At 43.0% G+C, this 19871-nt stretch overlaps 1 protein-coding gene and 1 long non-coding RNA gene across 6 annotated transcripts in view; one reads left to right on the forward strand and one right to left on the reverse strand.

Moving 5' to 3' along the window:
• TBC1D12 (TBC1 domain family member 12) overlaps window positions 1-2311 on the reverse strand; it is an 83460-nt gene extending 81149 nt beyond the window's left edge. For 2 of the 3 annotated variants that reach the window (XM_072995308.2, XM_072995306.2), the window contains exon 1: window positions 1286-2310. In XM_072995308.2, coding sequence (XP_072851409.2) covers window positions 1286-2172 — 887 coding nt within the window. In that variant the 5' untranslated portion in view covers window positions 2173-2310. Of the gene's footprint in view, window positions 1-1285 lie in introns of all 3 variants that reach the window. The other variant, XM_072995305.2, reaches the window with a different exon arrangement.
• A 183-nt stretch (window positions 2312-2494) lies between these two features.
• LOC140705921 (uncharacterized) lies at window positions 2495-12424 on the forward strand. 3 transcript variants are annotated; one of them, XR_013543969.1, is made up of 3 exons: window positions 2495-2600; window positions 10929-10988; window positions 12230-12424. It is a non-coding gene; the product is annotated as an uncharacterized LOC140705921 (long non-coding RNA). The 3 variants fall into 3 exon arrangements; XR_013543968.1 differs by lacking the exon at window positions 2495-2600 and adding an exon at window positions 2735-2863; XR_013543970.1 differs by lacking the exon at window positions 2495-2600 and adding an exon at window positions 10082-10214.
• The last annotated feature ends 7447 nt before the right edge of the window (window positions 12425-19871 follow it).

Raw genomic sequence — 19871 nt, forward strand, 5'->3', positions numbered from 1 at the left:
AGAATGTGTTGTTTCTTCATTGCCAACATCAATGTATGTTTTCATTCTAAGAGTTGGTTAACTTGAAACATCACAGTACTGTATAAAAACCCACCACTGGCTTACAACTGGAAATTCTTATTTTCTGATCTAGAAATTCTCAATTTGGAGTCTGATATCCCAAGTACAGTTAGGATTATAAAAAAAAAATGCCATCATACAGTGAAATATAATAAAGAAGTTATTAAATCCATTAGCATTTAACTACGGTAGTTTGAGTAAGCTTTGTAACAGTACTGAATCTACTCAACTGTTCTTGGGCAGTCACTCCAGAAAAATGCAGAGAGACTGGATAGGCCCAATCAACTAAGTGCTAATAATGTATCAAGGTGTGTTCTTTCAGATGTCACAAGGAGCAATCCATGCTTAAACAAAGATATAGCATGTGCCTGTTGGGAAATGTTTAACTGAAGTACTGGAGCAGAGCACTATGCAAATGTTTGTATCACCTTGCTGATTAACAAGACTGATTAAACAAAAAAATTGATAGCAATTATATACAGACACATAAGTCAAATCCACGAGATCCAATAAAAAACAGCTTGGATGTCAAAGACTCAGTGCAAAACAATGCTATGAATATAAGACTCAGATATTTAGGAAATTTTATATAGAATCTATCTCAGCTCTAAGTTCACAAAACAGTCTCAATTTCAGAGAGTAACACAGCACTGAAGTATAAACATGATTGCAGACTCACATTTACAGGCAGAACTTCCTACATTGAGACAGAACTGAGCAGAGAAAACAAGGACTTAAAAAATGATGTGTTCCTTTGAGACCAGGCGTAAAAAACACACATTTAAGAAAAGAAAAGAGAAAGTAATGATCCCATCGAAATACTATTTATATGTAACTTCGACACTTCTTTCACAACTATTCCCTTAAACTTTTGACTTGCCGGCCAGTTCCATTAGCAGAGTGGATTAAACTGCAAGGATACTAGCCAGAAAACTACACACCACCGGTTCCCTCTAAGGCAATTAAGGGATTTTACATGATACCTCCTTCGAAGCTCCCTTCCCTGACTCCCAGAAGCAAACGATACCACATGATTTCCCCTCCAAAGCTTAACTGCCAAGACGCCGGGTATAAATGACAACAAGGAAAGACTCAGGAATCCCTGGTGACTCCAGTTTAATGACTTGAGCACAAGGTCGACATCTTGTCTGGGAAACACACACCACGTACCTTCCCTCCCCCCCCCCCGGGGAGGAACCAAAGAGGCTCAATAGGAATCATTTACCTCGTGAAGAACTCTGCGAAGCTGGACCCGGCGAGGCCGCCCACCCGCCTGGCCCGGTCCCCTTGGTGGTCTGGCCCGCCGGCGGCAGCCGCACCGGCGCTGGCGGCGGACGCGAGGGAGGAGGAGGAGGAGGAGGGCGGCTGCTGTGGCGGCTGCTGTGGCGGCGGCGGCTGCGACAGAGGCGGCTGCCAATGTTCCGGGGCGCTGCGGCGGCGGCTCACCTCGAAGGTGTTGCGGGAGTGGAGGTTGATGTCCATGAAGGCCAAGGAGGGCAAACAAGGGAGGCCCCTCGCCGGGGATGACAGGCTCTCCGCTGGCTCCGAAGTTGGCGAGGGGCTCCCCGAGGAAGAAGAGGACGACGGGGACGGGGACGGGGACATGGCCGGAGTGGCGGCTGGCCCCGAGGCGGGGGCCCCGCTCACCCTCGAGAGGCTGCAGCTCTTCAGCACTTCCTCCAAGGAGCTCCCGCTCTCGGCCCCGGGCAGAAAGAAGGCGCAACCGCCGTTGTGCAGCTTCCCTTCCTTGCGCTCCGAAGGCGGCGGCGGCGGCGGCCGGGGCGGCTCCTCTGAGCGAGCCGGATTCTCCGGAGGCAGCGGCGGCGGCGGCGGCGGCGGCAGCAGGAAGCCGGCGTCCCCGTTGGTCATCCTCCCTCCGCCGCACGCGTCTCCGTTGGGTCGCCGCTTACCGGCCAAGTAGCGATGCAACCGGGCCTCGGGGCCCTCCCGGCCCCCATCTCGCTGGCCGCCCGCTTTCGCGTTGTCGCCACTGTCGTCGTCGTCCGCCGCCGTCGCCTCCTCCTCCGCCGCCTCCTCCTCCTCCTCCTCCTCCCGGCCCGAGGGAAGCAAGGCTGCACCGCCCTGAGCTCCGGCATCCTCCGGCCCAACCATTTGCCGACGCAGAAGCCCAGGGGAGCCAGCGGCGCGGCTGGGAACGGGGAGAGGGGGGTGAGGAGGCGGAGCAGCCCCTCACGGCGGCGCAGCGGGACCCACGGGAGAGGAGAAGGCGCGGCACCCGGGACGGCCGCGACTGCGGCCCCGCTCCTCGGCCCTGCCAGCCGGTGCGGTTCCACAGAGACGACTACCGTGGTAGTCGAGGCAGGAGCGGCCTAAGGGGGCCCGGCTCGCGCAGGCGCATAAGTCCCCATCAGCCGTCTTGGCCGCCGCCGTTGATCATAGAGAAGACGTAGTCGGTGCGGAAATGTAGGCTTGTAAACATCCGGTGTGGTATGGGTTCTTCCCTTACCTGACGAGAGGAACTTCGGCGGAAGTTCCCCGTTTTACCGTATGTCATGTAAAATCTCCGCATAAAAACCAAGGTACAACTGCGCGATGTTCTGTATCCGCGGCTATCGGTAACTGTTTGCTTACAAAACTCACACTTGGGTCTCTCATGAGCGCATGTGCAAAAAAACTAATAAAAGCTGTCATTCGTCACCAGTAACCATGGATAAAAAACATGTTTCAAGAGAGGCGCATTTTAGATGCCGGCGCGTCCCTCCTTTATGAAGTAGGAGCATGATCGAGCCTTCAGTTTCTAATCAGACTGTATCTCACTTCCCCTGAAATCAATGAAGCTGAAGTTAGTATAATGCGACATTTTGTTGTTTATTATCACGACCCTAAATAAGGTTTTCAAGGTATGTGAGATATTTAAGAAGTGGTTTTACCACTGTCACCCCTGCTCACTGAGTTTTCTTGGCTCATCAGAAACTTGAACCCAGGCCCCCTGTTGGCACGGTTACACTAATGAAATATATCGGGAGCTGGATTGGTTTTTGAAATCGGTTTAATGTCACCTAGTTTTTGGTTGAGTTCTGCATCCTCTTAGGACAACTTGTGTGGTGTATCTGCCAAGGAGGCTATCCGGGCTTTTAAAAATTGGCAGGGAGGGGCCACAGATTCCTGTGTTTCCCCCTCCCCAAGCTATGCATTCATGGAGTAAAATGTCTGCACCAAAAAAGTAAAACAAAACACCATGTTGCTGTAGCTACAGGAAGATGCTCTGGTGGCTGCCACATCATCCTGGAACTACTTTTGACATTTTTGTTCTGTGCCCATCCACCGCCATGCTATAAAAAACACTAATCTAGTACACACACACCTATATATACGTATCTGTAACACTAATCTAGTACACATATATGTGTGTGTGTAACTTCTCTCATAAACGTTGTTTCATTATTATTATTTTCAAACTGGGATATAGCTAGATCAGTGTTACAGATAGGAAAAATGTATATACCAGATTGGACAGCAAGGCTACCCTGCAGCCCAGAAATCCATGATCCTGAAATCCAATCCACTGTGCTTCTCAGTGGAAAGTGCCCTCAGAAGAAGGGAGTGGTGAACCAGTTCTGAGTACTCTCTAGCTAGGATAATCTGGAAAGGGTTACGATGAATCACAATTGATGTGATGGCATGTTACTATGATTTTTCCATCCAGTGGGCTTAAGATGGTGTACATGGTGGTTCTTCTCTCCACCACTCTGTGAGGTAAGTCAGGTTGAGAGAGAATGACTGGCTGAAGGTGTCCAGTGAGTTTCATGATTCAGTGGAGTCTAGAACCTGGATGCTTTCACTCATTTTTTTTTTACCCTGTATGCTGGTTGATCAGTTCTGAAACTCTTATTTGTCACAAATTCCAGATGTTTGGGGGAACATTGTGATATATGTTGAGGACAGGGTATCCGTGCTGATCACCTACTCTACAAGTCAGCCCTAATATTCAAACCATAATAGCCCAGTTTAAATGAAATCCTGACCAGTTTGAAATGAAATCCACCAGTGCCAGATATATCACAGATAAACTGGTTGTCATGGTGACTGATTGGTCACAATAGCCTCTAAAATATTTCTGTATCCACATCGGTGTGTGCATTTTCGGTAGGAGCAGCACAGTTAGGTTGTAATGAAACAATTCTTTCAACTGCACCCACTTCCCATAATCGACCTGAACCAGGACCTAGATACTCTTCATATCAGAAATAGGAGAAGTTGATTTTTTTTCAGTACAACTCACAGAATCCTCTAGTCCAGTGGTTCTTAACCTTTGTTACTCGGATGCTTTTGAACTGCAACTCCCAGAAATCCCAGCCAGCACAGTTGGTGGTGAAGGCTTCTGGGAGTTGCAGTCCAAAACTCCTGAGTAACCCAAGGTTAAGAACCAGTGCATCAACATGGCTACTGGTAATGCTGGCTATTGATTCTGTTTGTTTGGGTTTTTTTTAGTATGTGGTTGTACATAACACGTGGTATTGGAAACTGATAGGTGTGCAGATAGAGAAACAGAAAAAAATTAGGTTATGTATATGTGTTTATTAAGAACTTAAATGAGAGGCAGAGTCACATAATATAATTTAAGGGTTAGGAGGAGATTGATTTCAATAATTAAATCAAACTGCCTGAATCATATTAAACCACCTTTTTTGTTTGTTTGTTTTGGCCAAAGTCTCCTCTTCTTCACCTGCGTTAGTCCTGAAAGTCAGCAATCCTGCTGAAAGCAGTGTAACAGATACTAAAGCAACCACTCAGCCTGAGGGTTTTTGTTTGGCTTTGGGGGAGCTGGGATGCGGTGCTGGATCTCACAGGGCCTGGGTGCAGTTGGGAAATCTACTTTAAAAAAATTATTCTGGAAATCATAGTTCAAAAACTAACTTTCCCACCAGTGGTTTATTATCATACTGTCCTTGCCTGCAGATCTGAATTCCCTGAATGAGTTAGCTGCTAGTCTTAGGAACCATGCTCTTGTCTATGATTTGTATTGTGTAGGTGTCATCTAATGTTACAGGTACCAACAAGGGGCCAGAATTAACTGTCAGTAAGACAACTAGACCTGGTCTACTAGTCTATTTAATCACAGGCTCCTCAGCTGAAAGCATGTCTCAATAATTCAATAGGCAACTAAATCCTTCACATTAGTGTCTGAAATCATCTTACCTGTTTTTCAGTTTATACAGTGGCACAGGGCATTGAAATTGTGAAGATATTTTCACAGCATTACACAAAAATTGTAATCTTCCCAAGCTATTAGAAAAATCTAAAAATGCTTCCCTTTTTCAAAATGTGTTAGCTCTATAACAGCACAAACGGAACCATAAATGGGATATGATTATTGTTTTTAAGACAATTATTTCTGGTTACATTACTATCCTGCTTTTTCTCATGTGAGCTGAAGGTGGTATCAATTCTGTATTCTTACAACAACCGTGGAAGTTAAGTCTGGCTTAGAGTAATGGGCCCAAGGTGAACCAGTAAAACTGACAGCTCAGTGGGAACTTGGACCTTGATTTCTCAAGTCCTAATCCCAGTCCTTGAACCACAGGATGTCAGATCTCTCTCTTCACACAGCTAAAGTGCATCCAAACTGAAGGAGGTGTTGTTTGTTCCACTCTGTTTGTGGCGACTCCTTCACATTTTTTAATAGTTTGTTGGGATGGGGAAATTTTAAGTAGCAACCAATCTGTGTTTATAGACTGAAAGTTGTGTTGATTGTCAAATGCAAAGAAATGCCTTTCTTCCTTCTCTGGCCTGGAAGTCGCAATGGTGGTGAGTGTATGTGTCCCAAAATGGCAGGGTGGTTCTCACACACACACACACACACCAACTAGTGTTGTTTGTTAAGACTCTGTCTGCTCAATAATACAATATTAAAACTGCCACAACATTTGTAATGCCAAAGGTTATGGGGGGGGGGGGGGACAGGGACTCATATAAACACAGCAGGAAAAAACAAATAATAAGAGTCAAATTATCTCCCATCACTCTTTCTCTCTCTTAATGCAGTTTGGATGCATTGAAATGTATTGTTTATATTGTGATGGTAGGTGTATTGTTTGAAATTAATTGGCTTGGTAAGTATATGATGGAAGTGAGGAGTATGGAATGTTGGTAAGAATGGTTCTGATTGGCTGGGAGTGAAACTGGATAAGGAAAAGAAGCTTGATGTAGGGGAGCGTCTAGGGTTGGACATATTAAGAAGAGGGTGGTTTTGGAGTCTTGGGTCTGTCGGAGACATTGGAGAAAGCAGTCTCAGGGCATAACCAGACAGGCACTTATCCTGCTATTTTCGTGCATTGTGGGGGTGGGTTAGTTCACTCCTTTTTTAGCGACCACACAATGAGCCCCTCAGGAGACCCTAGCCTACAGATCTTTTTAAACCCCTGTCAGGTGGTTTTTTGGTGAGGATTGATGTGTTCTAATTTAGTCTGTTTCCTGTGTGTGTGATCACTGCGGGTGGATTAAAATCAAGACTTGCACCAGTCAAAGTTGCCAAGGATCCTTCGAGTTTGAATTCCCAATATCATGAAGTAGCTTAATAATCAAGTCACTTTGGGATATCGAACACTTCCTCTGCTCCTCTGCAGAGGGGCAGGGAAATGAAATTATTATTTTTTGCCATCACCATTGCTGATGCTCAAAATCACTTAAATAAAATTTCTAAAAATATTTTCTTTCGCTTGTGTGTAGTGCTGATTGAGAAACTCCCTGCAGCCACAGTTTTGATCAGCACTACACAATACGGAAGCTTGTCGCAGCTCCTGCCAACCTAGCAGTTCAAAAGCATGTAAAAATGCAAGGAGATAAATAGGTACCACTTCGGTGGGAAGGTAATGGCGTTCCGTGTCTGGTTGCGCTGGCCACGTGACCACGGAAACTTGTCTACGGACAAACGCTGGCTCTACAGCTTGGAGACGGGGATGAGCACCGCGCCCTAGAGTCAGACATGACTGGACTAAATGTCAAGGGGAACCTTTACCTTACACAATAGGGAAAGGGATTTTTTTTTTAAAAAAAATATCTAAATGATTCAACACATCAGTGATAGTCTAGCACAGGGGTCCCCAACCCCCAGTCTGCGCAGGGGTCCCCAAGCCCCAGTCCGCAGCCCACTGCCGGTCTGTGGCCTTTGCAGGACTGGCCAGTGGAGACAGATCTCCTGCCCCCATTGCACTCCCCCCACACACGCCCACATGCACGCACAGCCCACCCACCTGCATGCACGAGTGCATGTGAACATGCCACGCTCTTCCACATGCACCCTGCCCTCCCAACCAGTCTGCAGTTTGGAAAAGGTTGGGGGACCACTGGTCTAGCAGATGCAAAAAAAATCACTTCTCCTGCCCCTCTACCAAGGAGCAGGGAGTATTCAGTTGACAGCATAAGGAGCTGGAGGCTCACTTGAGGTTGAAATGGCACTTGGATGCGAGGATCACACCAAATGGATATTTGTCCTCCCCCATGACCTCAAGCAACCCTGTTTACATCACACGAGCCCGTATGGAAAGGGATGGTGTGGACGTGCCCTGAGAGAGATTGGGGGTGGGAATAGATAATGGAGAGAGTAAATTTAAAATTTAGCAATAAATAATGTTCTTTTAACACTGTTGTTTTAATGAAACGTTATTAGCTATAGTCAAGCTGAGTGATGCTGAGGGCTGGCCATATCAAGAATATTACACAGGGTATTCGAAAACATGCAAATGCGAGTAGATAAATAGGTACCATCGCAGTGGGAAGGTAAACAGCGTTCCGTGTCTAAATCACACTGGCCATGTGACCACGGAAAGATTGTCTTCGGACAAAACGCTGGCTCTATGGCTTGAAGAGCGGGATGAGCGCCGCCCCCTAGAGTCGGACACGACTGGACAAAAATTGTCAAGGGGAACCTTTACCTTTACCTTTACCTATTCCCATGATGATTGAAAGGGACCATAACATAAAAAGTCAAGTGACAAGACAAAGGGAGGTTTGATATTGGTATTAGAAAAAAAGGGTGCAACAACAGCAGTACCTGCTTTGAAACCCTTTTTCTTCTGGAGGTTTTCCTGCTAATTCCCCAACCCCACTCCCAAAAATCTGCTTTTGATCAAAAAGGAATAAAAAGCATCTAGAAAATCATATTAAAGGGAACTCACATAAATTGATACAAGATTCCAAAGCCCCTTCCCCACTTCTGGCTGAAAATCATAGTATTCATATTTGAAGGAACTGAGAATGTCAGAGTTTTAAAAAATAGACATGCATTTTTTGCCTGCAGGATTGTTGGAAAAGCTTAAAAGCTGAGTGGAAAGAAAACAAGGCAGTTATAAGACAGAGTCCAAAAGAATCACATGTTTGCAGGAAAGATGACACAGGAGGCAATGGGCCGAGAAGGAGCAACCTATGGCAAAGACAGGGACAAAACAAAAGGTTTATATCTCATTAAGTGATAAAGTTTGATCAGAAGAGAAGGAGGGAGCCACTAAGAAACAGAAGACTAGAGTGAAACCTCATGCAGGCCTAGAAACAGGAGGAGTTACTGTATATCTTGTTAGTACGCAGTGAGGTGAGAGACCCATGCAAGCCTGGGGACCCCCAGAAAAGAAAAGGAGGCAGAGGGCCATTAAACAATTAGAAACGATCACCAAAACTTGAGATTATTTAGGTAACTCAATCTGTGATTACAGTTTTTATTTCAAAATTATTTGACACAATAAAAGAAGAAGAAAATACACCACAGTACTTTTCCAAGTGAACTTGACAGTGTAAAAGTAAATAACACAGTATTCATTGGGCCTTCAGACTGGAGTAATTCACGCATATACTGTAGATGGTTAAACAGGATGACTTGTAGTCTGGTCAGGGTCAGCCCTTCATCCCACAGTGGTGGGATGAGGCAAATGATCCCCCACATTTGGATCAATAAAACGGTGCTCCTCATACAATGTTAAGTTTTAGAAATATTTCACTGTAGACTGCAAAACAAGTTTATCCTGTCCTAAGCCAGTCTTCTATAACAAACTCAATGTCACCCTTATTATTTTGTGTACACTTCATCTAAGAGCCTGTTTATCTTGCACTAATCTCTTACCTTGTAATTTTTGAACTGAGTCGTTTTAATATTACAAGGTTCTGTTTCCACAGGTTTATAACTCAACCATAAAAGTACATTCCTGAGGGAAACTTGGCATAAAATCTTTCTCTCTGGGAGTTAAATATTCCACTGCAAATTTGAAAGCATTTAGTTGCTTTAAAAAAAAAGCTGTCCTCAGGTATTAAATGTTTTCCATTGTTGTGCACCTTTTAATTCACCTTGACCATATTATACTGGTGCCCGTTTGGAAATCTAGGGTAGAACTGGAACAAAGAGGCCTGATAGGATCTATGGGGAGGCTCGATGGTAGAATACTTGTTTTTGAAAAATGGCTGGAAAATCTAATAAACAGAGCCCTCATAAGCAGTGGTATAGTGGAGCCAGAGTTTGCAAGTTTGAAATCCCAGGACTTTCCAGCATCCTTTGCCACTTACCTCAGGCTCTCTTGTTCCTTTTATGATCTTCATAGTGATTGAGAGGGAAATGGGTTTTCCAGGGAACTGTATGTTGCAACTCTTCCCTATTGTAATATAAAGCATTTGAGGATGGAGATTAAAAACCACGGATGTTGCCTTAAGCCCCTTAAAGGAAAGGCAGGATATTAGATGTAACTGATAAATAAAGAACTCTGCTTACATTCATCTGCTCTGGTAGTTTATTTGCAGTAGAAGCCAATAGGATGCTTTTGAAAATCAGGACTATATATATAGTCCTGATATAGTTCATATATATATATTTAAATGCCTCCATCTTATTTTCAGAAGTTGGCAAAGTTGCTGAGACTTCTACTGGCTATGCTTATAGCTCTAGACCAGAAAAAAAATAGTTTTTTTTTTCTAATTCTGCTTTTTTTTGTCGCCAGCATCTGCTACCCAGAAGTATATTTCCACCTCTATTTTCAAGGAGCCCTTTGTAGTCGAGGCAAAGAGCAGCAGGGAGATTTGAGGAGGGAAATTGATCCAGGCACCTACTTCAAATCAGGAGTACATGGTTTTCTTTTGTTTGGTGGTGTTAATTCCTGGTGCTTATCTCTGCCCCACTCCCAGCTTGTGCCGGGGCTCACTGATGAAGGACAAAGGTATTGACTTATTTATTCTGCATGCTTCCTTCCCAACCATTGCCTGCTCTGCCTCTGTGATATCAGGAGGGCCCACAAAGCCAAGGTGTCAGATTCTTAAAAGGCCCTGAAATCTCAAGGCATGGGATGCTACTGCTCTGGCAACCCTATGGATACATCTATCTAGAGGCAGGAGCCCTAGAATAAATAATTTCCTGGGCAGGAAGCAGATTCAGTGCCACACCCCTGGTCAGTTTCCTTTACTAAAATAGAAATAATCAAGATATATTTCCAAGCTCCATTTGTTGTGTTTATAGTACTTGGAAGTACTTAAAATGTTTGGTAAATATGTCAGCTCAAAGAAAAGCCACGTTCTGTAGATTTTTTATCTAGAGTGGATAACATTGAACTGGATAGGGGAAAGGAAATATACTTAAAGATGGTAGACATTTTTTTGTAGTTACTGCAAACAACCAGCAGCACTTTGGATGGGAGAAGGTAGACATTTACTTCCTTTGTACTTTAATTCATCTTCATTGTAAGCAGAGTACTGTATTCAACAAACACATCCATGAGTTTTGTTTGCTTCTGGCAAAGAGGTGGCTCCAGTGATTCGTATTAGTCCAGCAGATCCACATGACCTTACTGGAGTACTGAATCTTTCCTTGTTCCCTTTAGATTATTTGCCCTCACTTGGGAACTGTTTTTTTGTTTGTTTTGTTTTTGCAATCCCAGAGTCTTCCAGATCTGTTATCCCATCTCTTCCTTTGTCTTGAACAAGTGTGAGTCCTGTGGGTGAGTACAGTGGACCCTCTACTTAAGGAATTAATCCGTATTGGAATGGTGGCTGCAAGTCGAAAAGTCTGTAAATCGAATCTCCATTGACCTACAATGCACTGAAAACCGATTAATCCCATAACCAGTGGTTTTTATTCTATTTTTGTTCCATTTTGGTTTTTTTCTGGTCTGTAAGTCGATTCTCTGGTTGCAAGTCGAATCTAAATTTTGCAGCCAGAGAAGTCGGTAACTTGAAAAGTCTGTAAGTCAAGCCGTCTGTAAGTCGAGGGTCCACTGTATACAATTGGAACTACCTCTGGCATCAGGTGTGATGTCACCTGTGGGAGTATTCTCCTCAGCACAGAACAAGTTGGCTCTAACTCAGCCATTCTCAACAGGGGCCCTGATACATTTGAAGAGGGCCACAGACCAAATCACTTTATTTTGTGCTTTACAGTATTTGCATCTTTGTTTCACAGTGGCCCCTTGAATGTTAGAATAGTTCCTAAAAGGCTTGTGGCTAAAAAAACAGTTGAGAGTGGCTGCACTTAACTCCCTAAACAGGGTTGGGGTTGGGGTTTCGGTTTCTTCCCAACACAGCTGGCTCTTGCCCTCTGCTTCATATCTGTCAGGGTCAATATTCTGATAGATACGAAGCCGAGGTGCTTTACCAAAAGTAAAGCAAAAAAACAAGAGCTGATGGCAATTTTCACCATACCAGGAAGAAACTAACATCCCCTTCTTCACAAAATGTAAATTTCCTCTACCAAATGAAGCAACACCAAGGGAGGGAAACACTCAAGGGGTAAAGGCAGAGTGGAAAATGGGGAGGGCACGAAAGGAAAGAATGTGGAAGGGAGAGAGAGGATGTGTTCTGGTATGGAAACTCCACTTGGAAGTACTGACTACAGGAATGGGAGGTTGCAGTGACCCAGTTCAGATCTGTGGGGGGGGGGAAAGGGGCCACAGTTCCAACCCACATTGATCCAAGGCACACAGCTTGTCTGGATGGGCTTAGTTTGGGGCATCCTTCACCTCGGAGCCTAGGACAAGCACTCAGCTTCCCATTGTTAAGCCTAGCCATTAAATCAGGTAAATGTCTGGTATGAGATTTGGTCATTTTCAAAGAAAAGTTCCAATATTTAATGTGGGCAGGACTACACTGATCAATATTGTGGGTTTTTTCAGTAAGCATTAGGAACTGTGATACATCTACTGTACTGTTGTTGAATATAGGGTAACCCTGTATCCTCTTTCAGGAAAGATGGTTCTCCATCTTAAGGGCTGCCAGTGGACAATACTACTTTTGAAGTTGTTCTCCATTTGCCCAAACCATGACTGCGTTAAAGATCAAGAAACAGAAGGCCTTGACTCAGCAACTCATATGTGACCTGGTTATTGTCTTCCTAACATTAGTGATACACATAATAAATTTGTTTCAACTATGAAAATCACCTCTAATTTTGCATCTGCTCATATTAATTGGTATATGCAAATTTATGTAAATTACTATCCTATTTTGTGCTCGTTTTGGGTGTCTTCCTTTCTGTAAGTGGTCACCTTGGACATCAGTTCCCATCAGGCCTAGATAGCATAGCCAGTGGTAAGGAATGCTGGGAGATATAGTCTAACAACATCTGGAAGGCCACACATATCTCAGTCCTGCTGTTGAGGATCTCCAAAACTTTGATGAGGTAAGACTTTGCAGAGCACTTGCCCATGACTCTTCCTTAGCAAAGTTTAGCTATTCTTATTTTAACAGTGCTTCCAAAGGTGATCCTGGAGATGTCCTTGCAAATAAGGGAATTTCTTATACAACAACGGAAGGTCATTTTGCAGTGGGCATTAGTGCATGCGGTGCAGTGGGCCACTCCTGGATCTCTATATGTTGTTGAGCTGTGAAGGGTGGAAGTTGCCATCCTGAAACATTTCTGGGCCATAGCTACCCTGATATACACAGACAATGGGGTAGAGTGAGAGAATAAGGTACAGTACAGTATTGTAAGAACACAGCAATGTTCTTACTTTTAGCTATGAAATGTTGAATATAACAATGTCACAAGTACTAGTCACTGTGTTACTGTGATGGTGTCAATCAAGTTGTTCTGGTGCATGAGACATAAAATCCGTGTTTATTCCTGACAGTTAACTTAAACAAATACAAAAATGCTTTGAATCCACTTTAATATACTGTATATGCTGGTGTAACTACAACAGTATAACTCGGAAGAGCAAATAGCTTCTAATTAATGAATCCATAGGCGAAATCCTTGTGGCATGCCAAGTCATACAACTAGCAATCAAATTTGGAATTCAATTAAGGACTTGTTAGCTAGCAGGTAGTCACTCCAAGTTACACCATTATACTTCCATAGGCCTAACAGTCAGTCAGACTCTAGCGGATAAAAAGATAAATAAATAAACAACAATATACTCCTACACAATATCCCAAAATCTGTTTACTGAAGTAACTACTCAGCAATTAGACAAATATTTGTCCTGTTGTGTGTGCCACATTTCTCACGGTTTCTTTCAATATTTAATCTGTCAGCTACTCAACATTAGCACTAATTGTGAGTAGATCCAATCTTTTTGCATGATTGTGTGCTGTATTTTGTTAAGCTGGCTCTCCCTCCCCTTTCCTTCTTCTTCTTCTTCTTCTTCTTCTTCTTCTTCTTCTTCTTCTTCTTCTTCTTCTTCTTCGTCTTCTTCGTCTTCTTCGTCTTCTTCTTCTTCTTCTTGGTAGTAGCAATCTAGTTACATTATTTCTTTTTGGTTTCGGTTTGGTTGATGGCCTATAACAGTCCTTTCAGACACTTGCTGGGCATTTCGAGATGATATCACTGATGATGCAGAGTGGAGCATGGTGTGGGGGTGAACCTTACTCTATTGTCTGCCTTCTGTTTGCACTGGTAGGGACTACAACTGGAATATAATTTGTAAATTGTTTTTAAAAATGTTTTCTTAGTTTAGTATTGTAGTGCTAAATCAAGTAGTAATTCAACTGTATTGTCAATTCAGCACTATTTCACTTGCTAAACACTAAAAAAGAAGATGCCAATGCATTAGGTGAGTGAGAGTGTAATAATAATGCCAAAGAAGGGTGAGGGAGAAGGGGGTTGTGTGACATGTGGATGCTTGAAACACAACTTCCCGGGTTAAACATTCTTTTATGAATGGTGACAGTGATTTAAATGCCAAGGTGTGGTACAAAAAAGCTTGCATAAGCCTGGGACAAATGTCTGTGTGGTTGCACTTCATTCTACCTACCAGTAGGGCCAGCTCTAATTAGAGAACATTTACAATCCCATAATTACAGTGCTAGTCAAAGATTGAAAAAATATTTTCCAGCGATTAAATGTTTTAACTTAAGTGCCAGGAAAATACAGTATCTCTAAAACAGATGTCTGTCTCTGATTCAACAAATCCGTACGAACTGAACCTTTTATTTATATTTATTTTGGTGGAAGATTACCTTGAAAGACCTGCATTCACAGTCAGTATAAACCTGGGAGAGTGTCAGTTAGACTTACTTCTGAATAGACATCCCTAGGATTGTCTATTAAACCCAGCATCGATAGAAGTCATAGCAGACACTATCTATTGCACACCCAGAAAAGATATCTTCCATCAGCCCAAGGCAGTTTATTATTTATAAGTGTGACCACCACTACCCACCCTAGGTGCTGCTTCATTTAAAACCACATTTCAGCAAAGTCACTGGAGATCTTTTGCGATGCCAACCTTGAATTACCAATACCAATTCAACTCATTTATTATTTATTGTATTAATTACAAGTGTGCCTGTTACAAGGATCCAGTCCATTTTATGCTACAACAATTTACAGGCCACACGTACAGGTCCTATTTCGGGGCTGGTAAAGCAAGAGTATTAAGTTCTCACATGAATTTTAATTCCCTGCTTCCCTTGTCTTTCCACACGTCTGCTGTCCTCCAAGGTTTTCATCCCCTATCCATGCCTCTGTTAAAATTATGTTGATCCCAAAAGGTATCTGTTCTTATCTGTATAGGGGCTGCAATATCTAGAATAAAACCGGTTCCATGGCTTCTTTTAAGGAATAGGAGGAACATTTCATAATTTAATAGACAACAACAGAAATTTCCAGATAGGCAGCCCAGTTAATCTGTTACAGCAGAAACAGTCAACACTTTGTAGATGAATATATTTATTGGAGCACAAGCTTTTGTTGACTAAAACCCACTTGTGTGTGCTCTGTCCTGTCAAGTCGGAACCAGTTTATAGCAACCTTAATAGGGCTTTCAAGGAAAGTCAGATAATTAAGGAGTAGTTTTAGCAGTTCCACTCCCCCAGTGACTTTCTGTGAACAAGTGGGGATTCAGACCCTGTTCTCCAGAATCCAAGTCCATCACTCTATCCACTGTACCACATTTCATTGGATATGAATTGGGGAGAGGCATTTATTGAGCCAGTTCCAAAGTAGAACTCGGAAAATATTCCTTTTTGGACCACATCTGCCTGAATCCACTGGTCCAGGGTTTTTCCAAGCTCCAGTCCAGGACTTGTGTAAGATTGTCCCATAGGGTGTATGATTGTGGTGTATAGTTGTGACCTGGCTACCATAGGATTGTTAGAGGGATTTGGCATTTCATTACAGTATTCCCCTTTTGGAACAAAGAAAATAACATGTTGGGATTTCGCAGTTCCACTCTCTTCCTTGGATGAAGAAAACATGATCAGTCTGTATCCTTCTTGGATATAGGAAAAGGAAGACTTTTACTTACAGTTCACGGCTTTGTTCTTATATAGGTAATGTGCTACATCTAGCTACATCTCCACATGTCTTATCTTTGGATTGCAAAAAATGGAAGAACAACAGCTAATAAGGGAAGAACAGGAAAGCAGGGCTGTGAATAAGGAATTGGAATCAGAAAGAGCAGGAGAACTGAAGAGGTTGGAGCTGCTGTTGCCATTTGGACTGCTGAGGCCCTTGCCAACTTGGTTTAGGATTCTGAAGATTCCACATGTGGAACTGATCCTTCTACATATTTGACACCCAGCCCAATTGAAGAAGATGTCTTCGCGAATACAAGATGTCTTGGGTTTTTATCTGAATTTAAATTTTTATCTGAATGTGAACTTTGCAGTTCTACAAGCCATATCTGTATTGATGCTGTTGCCTAGGATTTGGGTACACAAACTGAAACATTTTGTTGTTATAATTGCTTGTGTTGTCTGTGCATAAAACTCATTTTGTGCAATTGTGTTTGCAAGGTTCATCAATAGATTGCTAAGAAAGCATATAGCCCCATAGAACTTAAAAGTATTACTCCAGCACTGCTTTTTTATCTTCAGATTCAATATGGCCTTTTCTGTACTAACTAGATCATTCTTGCCAGGTTATAAAAGGCAATAAAACTGCTTGCAGATGGAGGTCACACATCTTTTGCTTTGTTCAGAGAAACTGACAGCTCAGCAATGCAACATTTCAAGCCTCAGAGTGTCCCTGGTGAAATAGACTGTTGTTTTTCTTTAGGCGGCTTGGTTGTGAACCAGACCTAACCTGCCCAGAGTGCTGATACCACCCTGCAAAAACAGCTGGACGTCTCAGCCAGGAAACAGCTCTGCAACATACAGTACATGACAGCATCTCTGGTACAGCGTTTTGATTGCTGAGCACAGGATCTGTGATTTAGATATGTCCCACCCAAAGTCTTAGTGATGGTATTAAGGAAACCATTTTCTTCCTGCATCAGTTGCCCCAACGTCATCTGTAAAGCAAGCAGAGCTTGCCAAATAGTTACTTTTTTAAAGACTGCAACTCCCAGAACCTATAGACCAGTGGTTCTTAACCTTGGGTTATTCAGGTGTTTTTGAACTGCAATTCCCAGAAACCCCAGCCAGCAAAGCTGGTGGTGAAGGCTTCTGGGAGTTGCAGTCCAAAACACCTGAGTAACCCAAGGTTAAGAACCACTGTTATAGACCACGCTGACTGGGGGATTCTGGGAGATGTCTTTAAAAAGCAATTTTCTCAAGTTCTGAATACAGTACTGTCTAGGGTGTGATTCTGGGAACTGTACTGTACTTAAGATTTATCTTGAATATTTTGAACAGCCATGATGTCATTGGTGCCAAGAGACCCTCCACTGATGCAAATAGAAATTAGTTAATGTCATTGTTGTGTTTATAGTTGCTATGGACGATCCGTCTGCTGGTGTTCAGACTTTTAATGAAAATCCTCTCTACAATACTGGGATACACACCTGCTATTCCCACATATGGCTATTGGTGTGAAAACACATGCTTGGCCAGGGTGGATAAAATGAAGGCCTTTGGATGTTACTGGACTGCAACTCCCAGCGTTTTTCTCTTGGTTGTGCAAGGTAGGACACACAGGAATTGCAATCCAAAACCTAGAGTGGTCTTTTAGATCAGATGGGTGGGAAACAAACAAACAAACAAACAAACAAACAAACAATAAATAAATAAATAAATAAATAAATAAATAAATAAATAAATAAATAAATAATTCCGGACAGGCAAACTTTGCTAACTCTCAACCCTGGAGAGAACAAAGCACTTGGTGCCATTGTGTAGAGGATATTTTCCTGGAACCTGGAGTGTATTGTGACTTCACTGGCAGGGGGATTTTGAGAGTAATTGTCCGAAAGGTAATTTACCCAATTTCTGTCCAGATTAGACCACTGCATTTCCAAGGCAGTGGCCTCTACAAGATGGGATTGAATTATGTCTACTCAGCATTTGCTTGGGTGGGAAACATTGTCCTTCATGCAGAGGTGTGGGGAAGTACTAAAGTTTGCTGCTGGACACATATCTTCAGTTTCTGATCCTTGTCTACATATTTTGGCTCTTCCTGGCACTAATGCTTGCACTTGATGGTATATTATCTCCAGGCAAAACTTTTGGGTGAACACAGTTCAGTACCAGACACAATATGGATCCCTGATTTGGGGTCAACCAAAGCTTGGCCGACCCCAAATCATGGAGCACACAAATCCTGTTCCATGTGTTTGCCTGCATATTTCGGCTTTTATTGGCATGGGGGGGAGCACCATGACTAACAATTAGCATGTGTCACAGAGGAACTCTTGTGCGAATAAATCCTAGGATCATAGAAGGCCATTGAGTCCAGCTCTATGCAGGAATCCAAATCCAAATCAAAGCAGATCTGACAAATGGTTCTCCAATTTTCTCTTGAATGTCTTTAGAGTTGAACCAGAGATTGTTTAATAGCATCTAGTAAAGGATACTCCCTTGGACATGTGGGTGTACTGTGCAGAGTACCCCAAAGCTTATCAAGTATTCATACCATTGGTTTCTTAAGTGTTATTGTCATTTGGAGTAAAAAATGATTAATTAGTGCTGCACAAAAATGTTGGTTTTGATTGGAGATCATTATTGTTCATCTTGAAGGAAATTGTCATTTCATTAGAGAGTTATATAAAATGTTTGTTTATTTGACTTACAGTATATACCTCCACTGCCTTGTGGCTATATCCACTCATGGAAAAGGCTTCAGGAGTTAACCTAGAGGCAAAATCGGAGCTGGAGTCCCGAAAGCAGTTCGTGTCGTTCTGCCAACTCCTGTGACGTTGCTGGAACCAGTTGTATTGGCTCTTGCCTTTCCATTGGACCATTTCAGCAATGTGGAGAGGGGGGATCTGCTACTTGGGTAACAGCCTATCCTCCATATTACTTTATCCAGGCTTCATGCTCTGGAGAGGACACTCCTCGATTCAGAGCATGTTACCATAGTCTCTCGAGACTGAAGGATGCCTATGCTAGTATATACTGCTCAATAGTGCAATATGCTTGGGGGCAATTAAAGCTTATTAACAGGTGTAAGGACAGGCACGTGATAGGCTCTTGTGTTTTCTGACTGAGTTCTGTTTCAAAGCTCTGTGCAGCTAGGGAACTGGGAATGAGTCACAAGTACCAACATTCTTAGGAATCAATTTTTCTCCTGTGGTATCCTTAGGCTGCAGGATGAGCTTCCTCTTTCTAAGAGGCACAGGCCATTTTTTGCAATCAGAGCGGAATGCCAAGACTTCTCTGAGCTATTTCCACATGGTTGCTGCTGTACAATACAGAAAGTAATTTGTGTCTTCAGAGTCATCAGACAGGCTAGCCTCATTGTGAGACTGCTGTCCACGTCAAATATTTCTTGAGCATGAGTCAAGCCACTTGGTGGGAGCTGAGTCACACAAAAGAGCAGCACAAAGCCAGGCCGAGGTATTTTGTTGCCTGAAGCAAAAGAGAAGATACTTAGTCAACTTTTCTGCTCCTCCTCCTCCTCCTCCTGGAGGCTGGAGAGTGTCTAAGGCCCTGGTCACATGAGGTAAATGTCTTCCAGTTATCCCCCAGTTAGAGTGTTACTTTATTTTTTCTGGTCACGGGATGCAAAGTCAAAATTGAAACATTTTCCCAGGCAGCGGTGTAACTGCAGTTTATTTTCCACTTCCTCTGAGAGTTCTGTTATTTTTTACCGCTGTAATAAATATTGGTGCATTCCTTACTCAAATTGCCTGTGTGCACAACCCGCCCATATTTCATGGCTGTTACGTCCATATGTTGGTAAAAGCACGTCACAGAGCAATTTGAGCCATTGCTGCAGTAGCGACAGTTCAGCACACCACTTTTTGCCAGTCATTGTGAGAAGACATTTGCAGGGGCTGGTTGTGTGTGTGTGTGTGTGTGAGTGGGAATGGCAGATTAAGCTGAAAGACAGAGGAGATGGTAGGGGACGTAGACAGAACAATGTGATTCTTCAGGAGCAGCCAGTGCAAAGAGGATGTATTCCAAAACAGAAACCCCTTCCTGATATATTGATGTATCAATAACTATTTAAAAATATATATTTATATAAATCAAGGGGCTGAACTGCCCCTTGAAGTTAGTGA

This window comes from Pogona vitticeps, chromosome 3, assembly GCF_051106095.1.
Source record: "Pogona vitticeps strain Pit_001003342236 chromosome 3, PviZW2.1, whole genome shotgun sequence".
Taxonomy (NCBI): Eukaryota; Metazoa; Chordata; class Lepidosauria; order Squamata; family Agamidae; genus Pogona; species Pogona vitticeps.